General features: G+C 38.8%; 1 protein-coding gene across 1 annotated transcript in view; it reads left to right on the top strand.

The window, feature by feature from the left end:
• luzp2 (leucine zipper protein 2) overlaps window positions 1–24,667 on the top strand; it is a 450,776-nt gene that overhangs the window by 375,940 nt on the left and 50,169 nt on the right. Inside the window, exons 8-9 of the mRNA XM_062033084.1 lie at window positions 18,599–18,673; window positions 22,922–23,089. Of these exons, the coding sequence (XP_061889068.1) occupies window positions 18,599–18,673; window positions 22,922–23,089 (243 nt within the window). The remainder of the gene's footprint in view (window positions 1–18,598; window positions 18,674–22,921; window positions 23,090–24,667) is intronic.

Here is a 24,667-nt window from a genome sequence, read left to right as displayed (position 1 = left end):
TATATATATATATAATTTCTTGTGCGGCCCGGTACAAATCGGTCCGGTGGTTGGGGACCACTGGTATATGCCATCAACAAGCCGGCGACCATCGTTTTGCAAAAAAACACACCCAGGGCTCCCATTATTTCAGCGTTATAGTGAGTTGATTTTCCATTAGGGATGTCCGATAATGGCTTTTGGCCGATATATATATATATATATATATATATATATATATATATATATATATATATATATATATATATATATATATATATATATATATATATATATATATATATATATATATATATATATATATATAATATATATAATATAATATAATATAATATATCATATATATATATATATAAATATATATATATATATATATATATATATATATATATATATATATATATATATATATATATATATATATATATATATATATATATATATATATATTCCGATATTGTCCAACTCTTTAATTACCGATACCAATATCAACCGATACCGATATCAACCGATACCGATATATACAGTCGTGGAATTAACACATTATTATGCCTAATTTGGACAACCAGGTATGGTGAAGATAAGGTCCTTTTTAAAAAATAAAATAAAATAAAATAAGATAAATAAATTAAAAACATTTTCTTGAATAAAAAAGAAAGTAAAACAATATAAAAACAGTTACATAGAAACTAGTAATTAATGAAAATGAGTAACATTAACTGTTAAAGGTTAGTACTATTAGTGGACCAGCACAATCATGTGTGCTTACGGACTGTATCCCTTGCAGACTGTATTGATCTATATCGATGTACAATGTGGGAACCAGAATATTAATAACAGAAAGAAACAACCCTTTTGTGTGAATGAGTGTGAATGAGTGTAAATGGGGGAGGGAGGTTTTTTGGGTTGGTGCACTAATTGTAAGTATATATTGTGTTTTTTATGTTGATTTAATAAAAAACAAACAAACAAACAAACAAAAAACGAAACAGAGAATAGAAAAACCGATACCGATAATTTCCGATATCCCATTTTAAAGCATTTGTTGGCCGATATTATCGGACATCTCTATTTTCCATGCTATTTTTTTTTTGCTTTTTTTATCTGCCACACGTGAAAAGCTGAAAATAATGCACACAATAAACCGGTCCCTGGTGGAAAAAAGGTTGGGGACCCCTGCTCTACACGACCCCCTGTGTCCCATCTTTTAAAACCGTTTCTCCAACATTGGATGCCCGCTGGGTTCCTTCGCAGTGGCCACCGACAAGCAAAAAAGTAATTTTTTGAAAGACGTGTTGAGTCAGTGGGGAATGTTGCTCAGTGTTTGTCTGCTGTGATGTGACTCACACGTAGGGACGAGCTTAGACATCGTTTCAGTTGACCTGGTGAGTGCTAAAAGTAACCGGCATCATTAAAGCCACTACATTTGCCAGCTCATACCACCAATAATGAGGTGAATTTTGCAAATATGCAATGTGCATCCATGCACCTACAGGGGTACTTTGTTAGATACATATTTAAAAACACAGCGGTACCTCGGCCTGCCAGTTTAATTGGTTCGTAGCCCAATATAGTGGTATGTTCCCCATCAAAATTAATTTAAATTCCAATCTTCTGGGGGGGGGGGTTGAAATATATATATATTTTTTTTTTTTCTTTTATAAAGAAATACAATCATGTGTGCTTACGGACTGTATCCCTGCAGACTGTATTGATCTATTTTGATATATAAAGTATATATTGTGTTTTTTATGTTGATTTATTAAAAAAAACAAAAAAAAAACCCTTTTTTTTTTTTTTTTTTAATTTCTTGTGCGGCCGGCCCGGTGGTTGGGGAACACTGGTACAAAATATCAATAGAATAGAATGCACTACAAACAACTACTGTATTTTCCGGACCATAGGGCGCACCGGATTATAAGGCGCACTGCCGATGAATGGTCTATTTTTGACCTTTTTTCATATAATGTCAGGCTTGGTCAAAAGATAGGACTCAGATGCAGAGTAGGGATTCATTCGGCAGGCTTTTATTTTGAAAGCATCCTTTCACCTCCAGAGGGGTTGAAATATATATATATATATTTTTTTTTCTTTTATAAAGAAATACAATCATGTGTGCTTACGGACTGTATCCCTGCAGACTGTATTGATCTATTTTGATATATAAAGTATATATTGTGTTTTTTATGTTGATTTATTAAAAAAAAAAAAAAAAAAAAACTTTTTTTTTTTTTTTTTTTAATTTCTTGTGCGGCCGGCCCGGTGGTTGGGGAACACTGGTACAAAATATCAATAAAATAGAATGCACTACAAACAACTACTGTATTTTCCGGACCATAGGGCGCACCGGATTATAAGGCGCACTGCCGATGAATGGTCTATTTTTGACCTTTTTTCATATAATGTCAGGCTTGGTCAAAAGATAGGACTCAGATGCAGAGTAGGGATTCATTCGGCAGGCTTTTATTTTGAAAGCATCCTTTCACCTCCAGAGTCAGGGCAATTCAATATAGACTATAACTAACCAGTCGGCGAAAAAGGTTCCAAAAAAGAAACAACCGAAAATCACTCTGAAAGGAGGAAAACACAAAAACAATAACAAACTATACTTAGCGCCGTATATTCTATGAAATGTATTATAAACAAAAAATGCTCCAACAGGAGGAAGAAACAAAGGCTATGAAACTTCTACACTTTCTCTAATCTAATAAAGGTTAACAAAAAATGTCACTCAAAAAATTGAGGAAAAGAAAGAACTGTAAGAAAAACTGAAAACTCACCACTTCGGCTGAAAAACTAAATAACACAAAATCACTCTGCTGAGGAGGAGAAAAAGATAACTTAAAATAGCAACAAAGAAATTCAGGATCAAGGTATTTAAACACGAGACGAGGCAAGGCATGGACAGGAAGCTAGAGAGGCACGAATAAACGAGACAATCTGGCACAGAACAAAGGGAGGCGTGGGCTTATAAGACACATGAGGGTAATGGGGAACAGGTGGAAACAATCAGGGGTCAGGGATGATGTCAGACTGATGACACAAAAGGAAGGGCAAGTGACCTGAAACGAGAGGAGTTACTTTTCAAACTAAAAGATGCAATTCACAAGACAGAAGAAACCAAGACAAGACATCCCTCACCGCGGTGTGACAAATATAAGGCGGATTATAGGGCGCATTAAAGGGGTCATATTATTATAATTTTTTTCTAAATGTAAAACACTTCCTTGTGGTCTACATAACATGTAATGGTGGTTCTTTGGTCAAAATGTTGCATAGATTATGTATTACAGATCATCTTCAAGTAGCTTCCGGATTTGCCGTTTTGTGGGCGGTCTTATTAACGTGGCTCACCTTCGGCAGCGTCTTCTCCCTGTCATCTTTGTTGTAGCGGTGTAGCGTGCAAGGACGGGAGTGGAAGAAGTGTCAAAAGATGGCGCTAACTGTTTTAATGACATTCAGACTTTACTTAAATCAATAACGGAGCAGCATCTCATCCGGAAACAAGCTCGGTAGGTTGTGATTTCAAACCCCGGCCGAGTAATACCAAAGACTATAAAAATGGGACCCATTACCTCCCTGCTTGGCACTTAGCCTCAAGGGTTGGAATTGGGGGTTAAATCCCCAAATAATTCCCGAGCGCGGCCACTGCTGTTGCTCAAAGCTCCCCTCACCTCCAAGAGGATGGAACAAGGGGATGGGTCAAATACAGAGGGTAATTTCACCACACCTAGTGTGTATGTGACTATCAGTGGTTACTTTAACAACACCGGAAATGTGTCCCGTGAAAAACCGTCCGACCGGAACTCTGATGACTAAAGTTCCTTGGATGAATAATGTATGTTTTAGCGCTTTCATGGCGAGTTTACTGACAGATATAAGTAAGAACTTTACACTACTTTATATTAGAAATGGCAACAGCGGAGGGTGAATGTCCAAAACCAAGAAGATAGAGAAAAAGAAGAAGCTTATCGAATACGGTGTTGGCGCGGACTACAAAGGCGGACATGCGCTATTTTTCAGGATTCATGCAGATTCCAAATACAGATCAGCAGGTACGAGAAGGTAAGAAAAGTAGATTTTGCATAATATTGCGAAACAAAACACCAGATAATATGTCTCACCTTATACACACACCATAATAATACTTGTATGTTGAAGAACATAAAACGGTGCAGCCCACACTTATCTCTTATGTTTGACTGCCATCTACTGGTCACACTTGTCATTACATCATGAACCAACTAAAACTGCTTCGAGGTCAACCAAACCTAATCCTTACATTAGGCGCATCAGGTTTTAAGGCGCACTGTCGAGTTTTGAGAAAATGAAAGGATTTTAAGTGCGCCTTATAGTCCGGAAAATACGGTAGAAGTAATGTAAGAATAATGTACACCATTTACACTGGGGAGCCGACGTCTATCCAATTCCAGCTCTTTCTTTGTCAAATACGCCATCATCAGCTTCTTCATATTTTTATGGATAAATATCTGCTGTTTAGAATTTATTTTAACACTCTTGCCTCGCTGTCCGAAATCATTATGCTTCAGTATGGTGCAGATTATCGTAGGAGTGCTACACTCGTAGTCGGTTACACGCACACATCAATAGGGATGCGTTATGAATTCGGTACTTTCATTAGCACAGGCCATTTTTTTGTTGGTACTGTTGTGTGAACTTTTTTTCAATGCCTTTTGTTGCATGTGGCATCACGTCCCGTTGCAGCAAACAACTGGCGGGGAAACAATCACTCAAGCTGCACTCAAAGCAGACTCGCCTTAGGTAATGTTCCAATTTGTAATGCCAACAAAGCAAGTATGCCTGATAGAAAGCGCTCGGAAGTAAAATAAAGACTCCACTTTTCAAACTGTGCTAGCCCGATTTGCAAATATACATGCTACTGATTATCATTAGCAATTTTACATGGCGATCGTAACACCTCTAAATTTGTTAATCAAAACTACAACTAAGATGCATGTTGCAATTACAAATCTGGTGTGTAATAAGTGCTAAACTTACAGTTAAAGTACTGTATAAACACTTTTTAGGGCGCAACAAAACACAAGGCTGCCACATTCAACCTAATGACAAAGGCTACTTTCTGGCTAAGGCAAGAGACCGTCGTCTGTAAACTACTGCCATCTAACGTCTTGGAATTGCAACTGCATGCAAAGTCTACTATATATAACAGTTGCAAATGAGACTGAGAAATGTCAGATAAGATATAACAATTGGACAGCACAGTTATCATTATCACGACTGGTAAATGTTAAATACATTTAGAAATATATTATTAAACAAATGAATCAATCAAAGTTTATTTATATAGCCCTTAAGCAGAAGTGTCTCAAAGGGCTGCACGAGCCACAATGAAATCCTCGGCTCAGATCCCACATCAGGGCAAGAAAAAACTCAACCCAATGGGCACAATGAGAAACCTCGGAGGGGTCCATAGATGTGGGGACCCCCCCCCCCGGGCGACCGGTGCAATGGACGTCGTGTGTATCTAGTTAATAATGTGAGAGTCCAGTCCATAGTGGGGCCAGTAGGGTATCATCTTGAATGGAGATCCCCAACTGGTCCACCCCGAGTCCCGACTTTGAACAGCTTACATGTGGTCTTAAATTAACATCTATTAACACACAAAAAAGTACAATAAATAGGTACCGTTGAGTACCGGTAACCTAGAATTGGTACTATATAGATTAATATGTGAAAGATACACCTCGGTCATGTTTTTTTTCCGATAATTTCTTTCTTTAATTCAATGTATCAATTTGCTTTTTTTTCCTCAGAAATGTCCTTCACACTCACTTATTTTCCCACGGTAAGAAAACCAAAGCTATGGCTTGTAAAACCCGTCTGGTTTACTTTACGTTTGTCGCATTTACTGTTGTCTTCTTTTGTGCTGTAGGCAAATTTTACAGTGCATTTGTGACAATTCCCCAATCTGGGATAAACAACAAAATCTCACAATATTCTACACTGTAGAATGTTTCATTTTGAAAGGGCGGTAAAATACATCTCATAATGAAAAATATGTAGGTCAGTTTCTGTTGGACACCATCTGCATGCAAATAATCACAGTTTGTTCCATCTGATGGTACACCCATTAATAATAACAGCTTCATCTGGCATTTTTTGCTGATGGTCTTTAATTTTTTGGTCAAACAAGTGCTCTGGGTTTATTATTCAGTTCAGGTTTTGAACGCGAGCAGTAATAGTAATGATTTGGCTTGTGGGTCAAAGCCAAGTCAATTTTATTTATACAGCGCCAAATCATAACAGAAGCTCACAGAACTATCTCGAAGAACTTTACACATGGAGCAGGCCCACAACCACGCTCTTCATACTTTAAAAGGGACTTCATGTGATTATAATCTATATATAACACATGGCCGTTTGGTGTAGATCAGGGCTAGTCGGCTACATAATGAAGTGGGCCGCAGATTCAAGAGCCCAAGAGCTCAGGGGCCAAACATTGAAATGTGGATGTTTTATTCCCTTGAGACTGTGTTTACCTAATTGCAAAGTAAACACATTGGCTTTCACACGGCATTGTCAAAAAAATCATTATTCCGCCCTCGCTACTCGTATCTAGCGTGTGCAGGTAGTTAACAGCATGAAGAAACAGAAGCTCCAGAAGTCTTGTTGAGGATTGATGTTCCTCCTCTTTAATTATTTTCCTCCCATAATTGTTTTCCCCAAACTTCTTCAATAATTGAGGCTTGTTTAACTGAAAACATAAACATTGCATAATAATGTCCGTTGTATATTTTACGTAAATTAAATAGAAGGCTTAGTGTTAATACATTTACACAATAAACTACAAATGTTGACAGGGCCAACACAAATAAACCTAAGGTGTAGTATTAAAGTCCCAACGATTGTCACACACACTGGGTGTGGGGAAATTTGTTCTCTGCATTTGACCCATCCCCATCCCCTGGTAGGTGAGGGGAGCAGTGAGCAGCAGTGTGCGCCACGCTCGAGAATCATTTGGTGATTTATCCCCCAATTCAAACCCTTGATGTTGAGTGGCAACGGGTCCCATTTTATAGTCTTTGGTATAACTAGGCCGGGGTTTGAACTCACGACTTTCCAGTCTCAGGGCGGACACTCCAACCACAAGGCCACTGAGCAGTTTAGCGGCTAATCCAATTTTGTTAAGGCCCACCGTGTAAAATGACGGATAAACACGGAAGTATTTAGTTTATAGACATCAGTGCAAGCAGGACGGCATTACAGGGGACCTCTTATGGAAAACCAACTTTTCTTACCATATTGGTCCCACAAATTTGAAATCAAACAACCTCACATTCTTCCCCCGAACGAGTCGTTTGAAATTTGCCTGATTTGTGCCGTTTTTACAATTGGTAACATCAGCTGATATGTTCAAATATGGTGATTTTTTACCCATAGAGATATGCGCGAGTCCGACGTTGTAGACAATGAGTTCCTTATTGTTGTGGGGCTGACTGGCTCGTACATGCGCATGCATCCTCCGCTGTTGCCATTTCTAATGCAAAGTAGCATGTAGTACTAATTTATATCTGTCAGTAAACTCAATTTGAAAGCTCCAAAAACGACAAAAAAATGAAAACGCTGTCGAAGTGGAGGCATGTAAATAAGACCGCCCACAAAACGGTGTATCCTGAAGAGACGGTCAGAAAGCGGTTTGAAGATGGTCTGTAAAACATAATCAATGCATAATGCATTGCAAGTTGTTTGCCAGTTGATCACAAAATGTAAAATGTTATTCCTAGAAATGTCCTTGATTTAAAGAGCTATTTACGTATTTTTTTGTCATTGACTTTACAGCATAATCTTAGCACACGTAATTATATTTTGACTATATTAAAATTAAGAAAATAACTTATTAAATAAGACATTTAGGTTTTCCCTACATCAAAAATATTTTTTTAAAGATTATGCAACATCCCAAAGATGCTTAAATTAAGAATTGCAAGTTGAATAATGCTTGTTTTCTAAATACAATTCTTAATGCCATCTTAAAAATCTAGATATAGAACTCTTCATTCAGAATGTCTTTTCAAGTAAAATTAACCAGCTGCACGAACATAATTTCACTAGTTTTTTCCTCCTGAAATCCAGTATTTTTATCATATAATTTGTCAGGTCTTTTTTGCAGTGATACATGGTATGTAAACCACAATCACAATTAAACAATAAGGAAAATTACCAAAGGATGCAGGTATAGCCGCCATAACAGTCTTACAGCTTGGCTGACAGCATGTGCTAGAAATGCCCAAATAAGTACATCCACCACACTGTGACATCACACTGTCAAAAAATGGTCAGAGTGTCAGACAAGAAGCAAGGAATCATGCAGAGACAAGAGTTCAACTTAGCTCGAGGAGACACGTGTTTTGGGCTGTATTCTAGTTACAGATCCAAACTACGTTCTAAAAGTCAAGCCCGCGCGCCTCCTCTATTTATTTGGAAGGGCCCTATTACGTCACTGAAGCTGTCGCTGAGGGAAGGGGGTAATCTCGACAACTCCAGTTAGACTCAATACATGATTATAGAATAAATAAAAATTAGTTGACGCCGGTCATCTCGCCTTGTCTCTGCTCTGTCTGCATCACGGCGGTGTTCGGCCTTGGCAGCCGGCAGGCCGAGTCTGGACACAACACTGATAAAGTCGGCTGGCAATCTTTTGGACTGCCAGCTTTGCACAGCTACAAAAATACCACTTCAGCACAATTGACAATAATTTATAGCAATGGCCCCTTAAGCATAAAGTTAATGTGATAATACATACATAAATATTCTAACACAGAGGCTTCTAAAACTGCATGCAAACTCACTTGTAATTGCATGAAACTTGTAATTTAACTCTTTGGCATGGTTTAGCACGGGGGTCGGCAACCCGCGGCTCTAGAGCCGCATGCGGCTCTTTAGCGCCGCCCTGGTGGCTCTCTGGAGATTTTTCAAAAATGTATGAAGAATGGAAAAAGATGAGGGGAAAAAATGTATTTTTTTGTTTTAGTATGGTTTCTGTAGGAGGACAAACATGACACAAACCTCCCTAATTGTTATAAATCACACTGTTTATATTAAATATGCTTCACTCATTCGAGTATTTGGCGAGCGCCGTTTTTTCCTACTTATTTTGGCGGTCCTTGAACTCACCGTATAGTTTGTTTACATGTATAAATTTCTCCGACTTTCTAGGACGTGTTTTATGCCACTTTTTCTGTCTCATTTTGTCCACCACACTTTTAACGTCGTGCGTGAGTGCACAAAGGTGAGTTTTGTTGATGTTATTGACTTGTGTGGAGTGCTAATCAGACATATTTAGTCACTGCATGACTGCAAGCTAATTGATGCTAACATGCTATTTAGGCTAGCGATATGTACATATTGCATCATTATGCCTCATGTGTAGCTATATTTGAGCTCATTTAGTTTCATTTAAGTCCTCTTAATTAAATTTATATCTCATGACACATGTAATATGGCTTTTAATTTTTTGCGGCTCCAGACAGATTTTTGTTTGTATTTTTGGTCCAATATGGCTCTTTCAACATTTTGGGTTGCCGACCCCTGGTTTAGCATGAAAATCCAATATTGCCACAACATTTATAAGTCTAAAAATAATCATAGGTCTTCTTAAAATGTAACCCCTTATTGAATAAACCTCAGACACAACCCTGGCTCTGTAGGGTAGCCATCTGTCTCGACCAGTTGGGTTTAGATAGAGAGACCGAGAAGATGGATGTCGTGTAGTTAGAGAGAGAAATAGGACATAGGGGTTTGGTTGAGGGATGAGAGACAATAGTCAAAACAACATCCTTATCAACAAGAGTAATTGTCGCATGATCCCATGCTGACAGCAACCCCAGTAATGGTGCTATACCACTAGACTGTATTAATCCACTGTTTGTTGTCATGTCATATTTGTCAGACAAGATGTATTTTAGGGAAACATATTTGCATGTCAAAAGCAATGTGGGCACCCGATGGATCAACACAACAGCAAAGGCCTGATCTACTCAAAGTTTGCGTGTATTAAAACAGGTGCAAACTTGATAGCGGAAGCAAAGCTGATCTACTAAGTTTGTGTGTAGAGGACTGCGTGTCTCAAGTGAGCAAAATAGAGAGTGCAAACCGTTTAGTGTGTTTGTCTTCATGAATATGCAGAATAAATGCTGATTATCTGAATGCCCACAATACTGGAAGGAGGAGATGCAAATATAATTTTAAAGCACAAATAAGGTGATTTATCAACGCTGAAATTGTTCTGCGGCCGCTTTTTCGCATATATATTTAGCACGTCTGGAATGTTCGTGCAAACTGGCACAGTTATGCACAAATGGCTATGAGAGACGATTGGGGGAGAGAATATTCCGTCTGTGTGGCTGTCAACAACATATTTGGACGGCCAGAAACAAAAATACTAAGACATATCTATTTAGCAATGACAATTTATAATATTATAGCTGTTGGATGACGTACTGTAAGGGGCTGATTAATTATTAGTTTTTGATGTCTCCTGGTGTTTTTTTAAGTAGCGTTCAGTTTTTCATATAGAAAATATATACTATTATATCTACTATATTAAAAATAAAATCTTGCAATATGCTTTTTCTTACAATTGGATCATTCAAGACCTGCTCTAGATCACGCTACAATAGAAACATATTAGTCTGCCTGACACAACGCCACCGGTTGGACCAAACGACGCAAAAAATGTGCAGTAAATGAGTGTCTCCACGGTGACAGGCGGTATACACGCAAAAACCTCATTTAAACAGGGCGGTATGCACCACTGATAGATCACCCGCAACACGCCCACTAAAAGTACACCCAATGTTATAGTTTGCACATGCTATTCATAGCACTTCTTTTTTGGATCCTTGTAGACCAGGCCCTCAGTTAGCTGATTGAAAATGGTTGAAATAATTTCTCTGCATCACGGACGGCTCCTGTGATAGTACTTTTTCACCTGGCTCCTCTGTACTCCGTCATGCACTCATCTGTATGTGTGTGTATTTGTGTGATGTTTATGATTGTTGTTGGGAGATGTTTTTAAGTCAGTAATTCACTTTGTTATGTATGAAAAGCGCTTTATGAATAAAGTTTGATTGATTGATTGACAAGTTGCCCCGTTGTAGGCAAGGTGTATTCTAGAGCTGCAGCTATCGAATATTTTAGTAATCAAATTTTATATAGAATATCCCGATCGATTAATAGAGTAATCGAATAAATAATATTGTTGCTTAATTAAGGTTTGATTATACATGTTAAGATGTGCCCTCAATTATTGTGTTTGGCCTAATTGTATTTTATTTCCTAAACGCCTGTTTTCATTATTGAAGGCTGACACGCACAGCTGAAATGTGTCTGTGGTTGATTGTGCCAATTTGTGTGTGCTAATAAAACCAAGTTCTAGTCTGCTGTGCATTTTTGATGATTATCATACGGTGTCGTTTAAATGTTGGTTTCTCCACGCAAATCCGCTGAGCTGTTTTCAACCTGCCAACATTACATAAACAATAAAATAAAATAAACACTTAATAATGACGACAACAGTTTTAAATTTTAAGCATACAACACATTGCATGCAAAATAGTAATCAATGTTCATTTTGCCATCATATGAAAACACATATATATATATATATATATATATATATATATATATATATATATATATATATATATATATATATATATATATATATATATATATATATATATATATATATATATACTACCGTTCAAAAGTTTGGGGTCACCCAAACAATTTTGTGGAATAGCCTTCATTTCTAAGAACAAGAATAGACTGTCGAGTTTCAGATGAAAGTTCTCTTTTTCTGGCCATTTTGAGCGTTTAATTGACCCCACAAATGTGATGCTCCAGAAACTCAATCTGCTCAAAGGAAGGTCAGTTTTGTAGCTTCTGTAACGAGCTAAACTGTTTTCAGATGTGTGAACATGATTGCACAAGGGTTTTCTAATCACCAATTAGCCTTCTGAGCCAATGAGCAAACACATTGTACCATTAGAACACTGGAGTGATAGTTGCTGGACATGGGCCTCTATACACCTATGTAGATATTGCACCAAAAACCAGACATTTGCAGCTAGAATAGTCATTTACCACATTAGCAATGTATAGAGTGTATTTCTTTAAAGTTAAGACTAGTTTAAAGTTATCTTCATTGAAAAGTACAGTGCTTTTCCTTAAAAAATAAGGACATTTCCATGTGACCCCAAACTTTTGAACGGTAGTGTATATATATATATATATATATACAATTACTTCAAAATTAATATTCCCTGAGAAAGTTAAAATAATACTATATTCTTAGTATCAAAAATAAAACAATAAGAACAGTTGTCATTATATCAAACATAAAAAGTGGATGAGGTAGTGCCTTTAATACTGCATTTGAAAGGCGCAACTTCATTTTCACAACCAATATGGCTGACAGGAACTTGTCACACAAGTGCTACCACTGTGAACAAGGACTTAGCACTCTTACATTCTACATAGACTATAGTGCAGTGGTGTCCAAACTTTTTCTACTGAGGGCCGCACACGGAAAAATTAAAGCATGCGGGGGCCCTTTTGATATTTTTCATTTTCAAACTATAACAAAATATATAGATTTATTTTTTTTATTTTTTTTTACCTTTAGGGCTCCCGCGGACCATAAAGGGTCTAAGTCATTAAAATGTTAAAAACAAGTCAAATTATTACTTTTTTAAATGTATTTAACACTTACAGTAAATCTCTACAGTAGATCAACTTCAGGTTGATACAAAGTAAAAATAAAAATAAAAGGTTTTATGCCTTTTCTGTCAAAGACAACTTTGTTTTTTATAATAAAACTGAATTATGCAGTATTTCCCCCACTGCCCAAAACATTCAGAAAGCAATGTTTGATGTGAAGTAATTAGAGCCTTAAAAAGATCAATACTGATCGGCGGTATGGCGTAGTGGGTAGAGCGGCCGTGCCAGAAACCTGAGGGTTGCAAGTTCGCTCCCCGCCTCTTGACATCCAAATCGCTGCCGTTGTGTCCTTGGGCAGGACACTTCACCCTTGCCCCTGGTGCTGCTCACACTGGTGAATGAATGATGAATGAATGATAGGTGGTGGTCAGAGGGGCCGTTGGCGCAAACTGGCAGCCTCGCTTACGTCAGTCTACCCCAGGGCAGCTGTGGCTACAAATGTAGCTTACCACCACCAGGTTTGAATGAATGATGGGTTCCCACTTCTCTGTGAGCGCTTTGAGTATCTAACAATAGAAAAGCGCGATATAAAATCTAATCCATTATTATTATTATTATTATTAATGCAGGATTGCACCATTGATTTTAATTCATTATTATTTTTGATTAATTACAGTGAAAAGATAAATAAAATCCCATTAAATATATTTGGGATCCAAAAGGTCCCAACTCATAAAGTGATACATTTTTATTATTATTTTTTTTTACTTTCAACACTTAAGTTACGAGATCAACTTCAGATATATCTGTTGATTTTACGTTTGAACTATTATTTTGTTTGTTTTATGCTCTTTTGTCAAATAAAACTTTGATGTTTTTGTATGGCAACCACACAATATATGCAAAATTTTCCACATAAAACATTTTAAGTGAAATATTTGAAATAATTGGAGCATTGAATAGGTATTTTTTTTTTAAATTTTTTTTTTAACAATGGCAAAAAAAATAAAAATAAAGATAGATAAAAGGAAAAAACAAGCTTTAATTTTTTTTTTAAATTTTTGCAATAGCATTTCCAGAATGTATGGCGGGCCGGTAAACAATTAGCTGCGGGCCGCAAATGGCCCCCGGGCCACACTTTGGACACCCCTGTTATAGTGGGTGCAAGTGCAAGCTATCCAAGTAGCATGTGGTTGCATGACTTGAATAACTTTGCACGACTACTTTCGCGTGGTTACTAATGAAAGGCTAATTGAACACGACAGCTCGGACAGCCTTGTTAGTTTTCAACACCTTTTGGCGGCATTTGATGACTTCGCGGGAGTGAGAGAACACATCCTGGTTATCATAATGAATAACATTTATTTTACTAACACAACTTTTGCGTTTACATTTGATAATAGATGACTTACCTCGCCTCTGAACGTCCCTCAAATTGGATGCTTTCTCGACAGGTGCAACAGCATCGAACTTGTGCTTTTGTGGTATGCGAGCTCCACTTTGCAACGTTTACATACTACTGCGTTTTCCTTCCATTTTAGTGTGAAGTGTTCCCACACCTTAGACGACTGCCGTTGCTTCTTAATTCCCTCGTTTTGCTATGGCTCTTGTCCATCGCTTTCTGCCGGTGTCTGCCGTTGCGAATTATGTCGTGGAAAAAGTTTTCTAAACTCAAGCTTATTTAAAAAACGCACGAGAGACTAGAACAGACCTGGGCATTCTGCGGCCCGCGGGCCGCATCCGGCCCTTTGTGCGTCCCTGTCCGGCCCGCGTGAGGCCAATTATAAATTACAAAATACATCTTAAAAAGTATCTATGTCGAGTGTGCAATACAACGGTGCTGCTTTTGTTTTGAAAATCGTTATTTGTATTACTTCCGTGTGGACATATGCGTGTGCGTGATTGTGAGTGAATGTGAACAGCTGCAATCACAAATTACAAAATAAAGTTGAAAAAACATCTATGTCGTGCGCGCAATACAACTGTGCTGCTTTTATTTTGAAAAGTATTATTTATGGGCGTGTGTCCATGTGTAACCTGCGAGTGAAGGTGCACATGCAGCGACAAGTGATGCACGGTTTACACCCGAGATGCTAAAAAGAGAAAAGTTAATGACGAATGGCGTGTTTCCAACAAGACATGGACTGCCAAGCAACGTTCCCTCTAAGGTGTGTGCCTGCGCAATTGCGCACTGCTCAAGCGTCTGCTGCGCACAGCAAATATATGCCGCGCACCAAATCAAATCCCATCTGAATTCTAAACAAAATAAACATATTTATTCTATGTAATTTTGCAATGCAACTTTGAGTGACAGTGACAACAAGCGGCCCTAACGGTGTTCGTCAACACCGTTCAATTGAACACCGTTCAATTATTGTAAAGTCTATCCAGATGCTTCGAGGACAGGAATTATATTGATCACTTTATTGAGCAAAACTGTTTATATTGGGCCATAACCACACCAAAAACATGAGTAAAACACTACTATCTCGAAAAACTAGTCATTTTCTGCCGTACAAACCAGGCCAAAACCAACTTGTCATCTGTCACCGACATGCATAGCACTAAACCACTGGTGCGTTTATGGCCACACAAAAAGTCGGACAACTCAAACACCACACAAAGTTACACTATGACTCCTCAGTCATACGTGTGCTTATTTTACTGTCATTTATTATTAATGTTAATTTATTTATATTAGTCATGGAATGCTGTTACACACACTATGTTGAAGTATTACTATTATTATTAATTATTATTATTATTATTATTTATTTATCTTACGGTATATATCAAAAATAATATTGAGCAAAATTTAATTGAAATATTGTCGATGTGGCCCTCCAGCAGTGCTCGGGTTGCTCATGCGGCCCCCGGTAAAAATTAATTGCCCACCCCTGGACTAGAACTTGGTGGGAGGAGACCTTGCCCCAAGTGCATGAGTTCAAGTACCTAAGAGTCTTGTTCACGAGTGAGGGAAGAGTGGATCGTGAGATCGACAGGCGGATCGGTGCGGCGTCTTCAGTAATGCGGACCCTGTATCGATCCGTTGTGGTGAAGAAGGAGCTGAGCCGGAAGGCAAAGCTCTCAATTTACCGGCCGATCTACGTTCCCACCTATGGTCCTGAGCTTTAGGTTATGACCGAAAGGACAAGATCACGGGTACAAGCGGCCGGAATGTTGTCTCCTCCAGGCTAGACTGCTGCAATTCACTTCTTGTCGGGATCCCCAGCAAGAACATCCAGAAGCTGCAGTACTTAAAAAATAGTGCTGCTAGGATCCTGATTAGAGTGCGGAAATACGACCACATCACACCAGTCCTCAAATCCTTTCACTGGCTTCTTGTTCCACTCAGGATCGAATACAAAGTCTCCCTACTAACTCACCAGTGCCTCCATGGAAATGCCCCCCTCTACCTCAAAGAACTGCTCACCCCCAAATCCTCCACACGACACCTCCGCTCCGGACAGGCTAACCTCCTCCAACCTCCGAGGACAAAGCTCTGAACAATAGGAGACAAGGCTTTCTGCTACGCCGCTCACAGTCTGTGGAACACTCTCCCTGACCACCTGAGGGCACCACAGACTGTGGATGCTTTTAAAAAAGTCTTAAAAACCCTTCTTTTTAAAAAAATATATTTTTTTTATATATATGTGTGCTAGTTCTAGCTGTTAGGCCAGACCTGGGCATTCTGCGGCCCGCGGGCCACATCCGGCCCTTTGTGTGTACCTGTCCGGCCCGCGTGAGGCCAATCATACATTACAAAATACATTTAAAAAAAGTATGTCGAGTGTGCAATACAACAGTGCTGACTTTTTTTTGAAAAGCGTTATTTGTATTACTTCCATGGGGACGTATGCGCGTGCGTGATTGTGAGTGAATGTGAACAGCTACGATCACAAATGACAAAATAAAGTTGAAAAAACATCTATGTCGTGCGCGCAATACAACTGTGCTGCTTTTGTTTTGAAAAGTGTTATTTATGGGCGTATGTCCGTGTGTAACCTGTGAGTGAAGGTGCACAGCGACAAGTGATGCACGGTTTACACCCGAGACGCTAAAAAGAGAAAAATTGATGACGAATGGCGTGTTTTCAACAAGACATGGACTGCCAAGCAACATTTCCTCTAAGGTGCGCCCCTGCGCAATTGCGCACTGCTCAAGCGTCCTCTGCGCACAGCAAATATATGCCGCGCACCAAATCAAACCCCATCTGAATTCTAAACAAAATAAACACATTTATTCTGTGTAATTTTGCAATGCAACTCTGAGTGACAGTGACAACAAGCGGCCCTAACGGTGTTCGTCAACACCGTTCAATTGAACACCGTTCAATTATTGTAAAGTCTATCGAGATGCTTCGAGGAAAGGAATTATATCGATCACTTTATAGAGCAAAACTGTTTATATTCGGCCATAACCACACCAAAACACGAGTAAAAAATGTATATCTCGAAAAAGTAGTCATTTTCTGCCGTACAAACCAGGCCAAAACCAACTTGTCATCTGTCACCAACACGCATACCACTAAACCACTGGTGCGTTTATGGCCACACAAAAAGTCGGACAACTCAAACACCACACAAAGTTACACTATGACTCCTCAGTCATACGTGTGCTTATTCTACTGTCATTTATTATTAATGTTAACTTATTTATATTAATCATGGAATGCTGTTACTAGAGAAAGTTACAGGAATGCACACTTCATCCTATGCTTACATTTCATTGTGCAACATGAGGATGTTTAAGGGGAACTAAATGTGATCTCTGAAAGGGGTACAAATGATTTCCAAAGCAGTGCTTTTGGTATAAATTTAAGTAAGGTTAAATGAAAGTATTATTATTATTAATTATTAATATTATTATTATTAATCTTACGGTATATATAAAAAATAATATTGAGCAACATTTAATTGAAATATTGTCGATGTGGCCCTCCAGCAGTGCTCGGGTTGCTCATGCGGCCCCCGGTAAAAATTAATTGCCCACCCCTGTGTTAGGCTGTACTAGTTTTTATTTTTATTTTTTTTATTGTGTTTAATGCATTGTAGCACTTCGAGGTTGTTTGCTCAATGTAAAGTGCTTTTACAAATACAATCTATTATTATTATTATTATTATTATTCCTCTGACAGGTGGCGGGTCTCTCCCTTAGAGATAGGGTGAGAAGCTCTGTCATCCAAGAGGAACTCAGAGTAAAGCCGCTACTCCTCCACATCGAGAGGAGCCAGATGAGGTGGTTTGGGCATCTGCTTAGGATGCCACCCGAACGCCTCCCTAGGGAGGTGTTTAGGGCACGTCCAACCTACAGGAAGCCACGGGGAAGACCCATGACACGTTGGGAAGACTATGTCTCCCGGCTGGCCTGGGAACGCCTCAGGATCCCCCGGGAGGAGCTGGACGAAGTGGCTGGGGAGAGGGAAGTCTGGGCTTCTCTGCTTAGGCTGCTGCCCCCGCGACCCAACCTCGGATAAGCGGAAGAAAATGGATGGATGGGTGTCGTGCAGGGCAGGGGGCGTACGATCTGTTGACGTAAACACGCTGCGCAACACCTAAACAGTCCGTACGAGGCGTGAGCTTTGACTACTGTTTACTAAACGAGGCAAAATGCCCTAAAAAAAAAAAAATTAACGACGCCTTGAGGCAGCGAAAATTCCTCGAATATATTTTGAATTACTCGAGTTACTCGAGGAATCGTTTCAGCTCTAGTGTCTTCTAACCAAGACCTGATGCAACCTAATGCAGTGACCCCACTAAGCAATATTTTGAAGAATAAAGGTAATGCTCAATAAAAGATGAGTTGTTCTCCTTGCGGTGGCTTTGTGGTAGTATTGCTGCGTAAAGGAAATGGGAGGGAACAACTGGTTCAAAAGTCATGTATTTGTTTGCAGGGCCAGCAGCTAATGGACTTGGAACAGAAGTTAACCGTCGCAAAGGAAGAACTGGAGAAGACCGCTCTTGACAAGGTGAATACTTTTTATGCTTCTTTACCCCCTTTTAAATCAGGCGTTGTCAAAAATCACACCATTTTAAGACATCCTCGATCACCGGCGTCAGGAAAGAAGAAGCAGGCTTCAGCAGGAACAAATCTGTCAAGTTTAAAAAATTGCTGCGTATCAGGCGTCGGCTAAAAAAAAAATTCCTCAGGTGCCAAGAGAACATTTATCAGGTCTATGGAATTACACCTTTGGACTTCAGGCAAAAACCTATGACTGGCCTCAGATTAAAGTAAATTTAAACACACTGCATTGCAGTCATTTGACCCTTTTTTTTACCTGCTCAGTCACAGCATTACTGTGACACACTGAAGCCATTTTTAAAGAAAACTCAAGGCTATAAACGATCATCTGTATTTCCACTTGAGAGGGTTCTAACACATACTTGAGTTAAACCAACGGGCGGTTTTAATGTAGCATTTCCAAATTAAAGCCCCCTGAAATTGTAAATATGACTCTCGTTTACACTCATTTCAGACTGATATTAAAAAGGATCCCTCTGTTAGCAGTCAACCGTAACATTTTTTTACGACATAACTGCGCACCCCAGGGTGCCTCCCATTGAGTTTTATTCCAATCTGCTGTGCTGTGTCCAAGCTGAAGCCCTTACAAATATGCATGAGCGCCTTTTAACCAAAGATAAAGTACACACACTTGACCAGTACAAAGGAATGCCAGCTTCAGTTCAGTTTCAGTTTATTTTGAACATGCATACGATACAATGTAATGCATCACACATTTCCACTTGTTTCATTACAGCACGTCCGAAAAGGAGTAGGAAGAAGCAGAACTTTTTTTAATCCTACCCCTTTTCATACCATAGCAATTAGAGATGTCCGATAATATCGGACTGCCGATATTATCAGCCGATAAATGCTTTAAAATGTGGTATCGGAAATTATCGGTATCGGTTTGAAAAAGTAAAATTTATGACTTTTTAAAACGCCGCTGTACGGAGTGGTAAACAGACGTAGGGAGAAGTACAGAGCGCCAATAAACCTTAAAGGCACTGCCTTTGCGTGCTGGCCCAATCACATAATATCTACGGCTTTTCACACACACAAGTGAATGCAACACATACTTGGTCAACAGCCATACAGGTCACACTGAGGGTGGCCGTATAAACAACTTTAACACTGTTACAAATATGCGCCACACTGTGAACCCACACCAAACAAGAACGACAAACACATTTCGGGAGAACATCCGCACCGTAACACAACATAAACACAACACAACAAATACCCAGAACCCCTTGCAGCACTAACTCTACTGGGACGCTACAATATACACCCCCCCCCCCCCCCCGCTTGCCCCTACCCCCGCCCCACCCACCTCCACCCCGCCCCCCTAACCCCGCCCACCTCAACCTCCTCATGTTCTCTCAGGGAGAGCATGTCCCAAATTCCAAGCTGCTGTTTTGAGGCATGTTAAAAAAAATAATGCACTTTGTGACTTCAATAATAAATATGGCAGTGCCATGTTGGCATTTTTTTCCATAACTTGAGTTGATTTATTTTGGAAAACCTTGTTACATTGTTTAATGCATCCAGCGGGGCATCACAACAAAATTAGGCATAATAATGTGTTAATTCCACGACTGTATATATCGGTATCGGTTGATATCGGAATCGGTAATTAAGATTTGGACAATATCGGAATATCGGATATCGGCAAAAAAGCCATTATCGGACATCTCTAATAGCAATTTTATCCAATTTCCTGTAACAGAACAGTGAACAAATAAATAATGAATGAATAGTATACCATAGTAAGCAAACAAATATTAAATACATAAATAGTCTCAAGATGTTCATCATAATTCTTGTTCTTTGTACTTTGCAAAAAACTTGTAGTTTGAACAGTCTCTTAAACTGAATCATATTGGTGCTTTGTTCGATTTCTTTGGTTAATTCATAATTTAATTCCACATAATGATATACTAAAGGTCTTAAGTGTTATACGTGCATACAAATGTTTTAAATTAGATTTTCCTCTAAGGTTATATTTCTCCTCTTTTGTTGAGAAGAATTGTTGTACATTCTTGGGTAGCAGGTTATAGTTTGCTTTATATATAATTTTAGCTGTTTGAAAATGCACCAAATCGTTGAATTACAATAATTGTGATTTAATAAATAAAGGGCTTGTATGTTCTCTCTATCCAACATTATGTATTATTGTAACTGATCTTTTTTGTAACACAGTTAGTGAATGAAACGCACATATCTACACAGTAACTCAGATATGGTAACACTAGCGAGCAGTAAATAATCTGAAGTGATTTTTGGTCTAGAATAGTGTTGTCCCGATACCAATATGTTGGTACCAGTATCGTTACCCAAATGTATTTTGGTACTGTTCGGTAATTTTTTGGTAATTTTCTGTAATTTTCGAAATAAAGGGCACCACAAAACATTTCATTATTGGCTTTATTTGAACAAAAAATCTTACGATACATTAAACATGTGTTTCTCATTGCAAGTTTGTCCTTAAATAAAATAGTGAACATACTAGGCAACTTGTCTTTTAGTAGTAAGTAAACAAACAAAGACTCCTAATTAAGTCTACTGACGTGTGCATATTGTGTCATTTATCATTCTATTATTTTGTCAACATTATTAAGGACAAGTGGTAGAAAATGAATTATTAATTTACTTGTTCATTTACTGTTAATATCTGCTTACTTTCTCTGTCAACATGTTCTATCCACACTTTTGTTGAAATGTTATCACTAATTTTTCTGTTGTTAGATACTTTACATTCGTTTTGGATGATACCACAAATGTGGGTATCAATCCGATACCAAGTAGTTACAGGATCATACATTGGTCATATTCAAAGTGTGTCCAGGGACATATTTCCTTAGTTTATAAACATAATATAAATGTTTTTAAAACAAAATAATATTTTGTGATGCTAAAAAATATCGATGTAATCATAGTAGTATCGACTAGATATGCTATTGTACTTGGTATCATTACAGTGGATGTTAGGTGTGGCTCCACCAATGCCGTTTGTTTATATTGTAGCGTCCCGGAAGAGTTGGTGCTGCAGGGAAGTCTGTGAATTTGTTTTGTTAATGTTGTGTTGCGGTGCAATTATTCTCCCAAAATGTGTTGTTTAGTGTGGTTTCACTATATGCCACATGTGTATGACAGTGTTGTCATTGTTCATACGGCCACCCTTAGTGTGACATTTATGGCTGTTGAGTAAGTATGCCCTTCATTCACATGTGTTTAGGATGTCCAAAGATAAGTTGATCACCTAACTCAGTGGTCCCCAAACCACCGGGCCGCGGCCAGGTACTGGTCCACGGACCGATTGGTACCGGGCCGCGCAAGAAATTAAAAAAAAAAAAAAAAAAAAACGTTTTTTTTTTAAAATTAAATCAACATAAAAAACACAATATATACATTATATGTCAATATAGATCAATACAGTCTGTAGGGATACAGTCCGTAAGCACACATGATTGTATTTCTTTATGAAAAAAATAAAAAATTAAAAAAAATAAAATAAAAAAGCGTTGACAAAAGGTTGGGGACCACTGACCTAACTGGTCGATGACCGGACATGATGAAATCTTGCCTTGGAAATGTAAATTATAGATACATTATATGCATCCATTATCATGATTCTGATGTGCCGAGGTGAGTTGTATAACAATTACTCGTCGGAAACGGTTGATACTTGACATTAACGCACCTGATTTGTCTCCATGGAGACAAGGAGTAGTGATTTTGAAGCAGTTAAAACACTGCTGACTGCGGACAGACTTTAGCCGCTGGCTGGGTGGGGGACCGGTACTTTTTAGAGGCGGTATAGTACCGGATATGATTCATTAGTATCGCGGAACTATACTAATACCGGTATACCGTACAACCCGAGTCTAGAACATGTTTAGTTGTATTCATTATTGACGTGTTTCTTGCTACTTTATGTTGTATATTTTTTTTACATGAGATTTCCAATTAATTTTTATCATCTATTATCACACCCCAAAAAAGTTTCATCAAGTCAATCCGCGCAATGATCAGTCCTTCTTGATCTTGTGAGTTCCGCTTCGTTTCCTCGTTAACGTTGATTTCCAGCTGTCAATTTAATGAGTTGCCATAATGAAGTTAGCTCCTCGGGCGTGTGCGCGGAAAGAGGCATCTAGGAATTCACCGTCTTTTCTTCTGTGTGTGTGTGTGTGTGTGTAATCTGTATTGGGGACAGGAGTCTCAGCTAAAGGCTCTGAAGGACACCGTTCACATCTGCTTCTCAGCCGTCCTGCACAACCAACCCAGCAGCAGCCACAGATTTCCCACCTCTCCGTCCCATTTGTACAGATACTCATCGCTCATCAACAGCTCCAGAGTCACCTTTCAGCAGCCCCATGCCAAGGTAATTCACTCCTTCGCCGGGTGCCATCTGATTTATTGCCGATCCAACAGGAAGCACTTGTGTTGTCAAATTTGCTCCACTATTATTGTATTGTAGATCTGTTGAGCAGGGATTTTCAGCTGTCCTTGAACTAACAGTATGTGTCATGTAGCACGCCTTTGTATATTAAGATGTAACAAAGACCTAAACGTATTGTAGCCGCGGTGAATGGAATCAAATTGAACTACCTCGGATGGTGTCCTTTACCATCCTTTTCACCTTGTGAGGGTTTTTTTCTCAAAGGAAAATTGCACTTTTTTTGCTCTACATCCACAATTATTTTCTATGTGTTCTAATAATAAAAAGAAAACTGCTATCTCTAGTCGACTAACAATACAGGTAATGGCGATTTTCACATTTCCACCTGTCTTCTTAAAAAAAACCCGCCAATAACGCTCCATTTACATGCCGTGACCTGCATATTAACCAAGTTATAGCAACACTGTTATTGTAAGAGCTAACACAGAGGAACCAAAGAAGCGACATCAGTGTGTAAAGGATATCACCACATGGGCTCAGGAACACTTCAGAAAACCATACAGTTTGTCGCTACATCTGCAAGTGCAAGTTAAAACTCTACTATGCAAAGCGAAAGCCATTTATCAACAACACCCAGAAACGCTGCCGGCTTCACTGGGCTCGAGCTCATCTAAGATGGACTGATGCAAAGTGGAAAAGTGTTCTGTGGTCTGACAAGTCCACATTTCCAAATTGTTTTTGGAAACTGTGGACGTCGTGTCCTCCGGACCAAAGAGGAAAAGAACCATCCAGATTGTTATAGGCGCAACGTTCAAAAGCAGGGATTTTCAGCTGTCCTTGAACTAACAGTATGTGTCATGTAGCACGCCTTTGTATATTAAGATGTAACAAAGACCTAAACGTATTGTAGCCGCGGTGAATGGAATCGAATTGAACTACCTCGGATGGTGTCCTTTACAATCCTTTTCAACTTGTGAGGGTTTTTTTCTCAAAGGAAAATAGCACTTTTTTTGCTCTACATCCACAATTCTTTTCTATGTGTTCTAATAATAAAAAGAAAACTGCTATCTCTAGTCGACTAACAATACAGGTAATGGCGATTTTCACATTTCCACCTGTCTTCTTAAAAAAAACCCGCCAATAACGCTCCATTTACATGCCGTGACCTGCATATTAACCAAGTTATAGCAACACTGTTATTGTAAGAGCTAACACAGAGGAACTAAAGAAGCGACATCAGTGTGTAAAGGATATCACCACATGGGCTCAGGAACACTTCAGAAAACCATACAGTTTGTCGCTACATCTGCAAGTGCAAGTTAAAACTCTACTATGCAAAGCGAAAGCCATTTATCAACAACACCCAGAAACGCTGCCGGCTTCGCTGGGCTCGAGCTCATCTAAGATGGACTGATGCAAAGTGGAAAAGTGTTCTGTGGTCTGACAAGTACACATTTCCAAATTGTTTTTGTAAACTGTGGACGTCGTGTCCTCCGGACCAAAGAGGAAAAGAACCATCCAGATTGTTATAGGCGCAACGTTCAAAAGCAGGGATTTTCA

This window comes from Entelurus aequoreus, linkage group LG02 (assembly GCF_033978785.1).
Source record: "Entelurus aequoreus isolate RoL-2023_Sb linkage group LG02, RoL_Eaeq_v1.1, whole genome shotgun sequence".
Taxonomy (NCBI): Eukaryota; Metazoa; Chordata; class Actinopteri; order Syngnathiformes; family Syngnathidae; genus Entelurus; species Entelurus aequoreus.
Note: the sequence above shows the minus strand (reverse complement) of the source record. Positions and strands in the feature narration are given on the sequence as shown.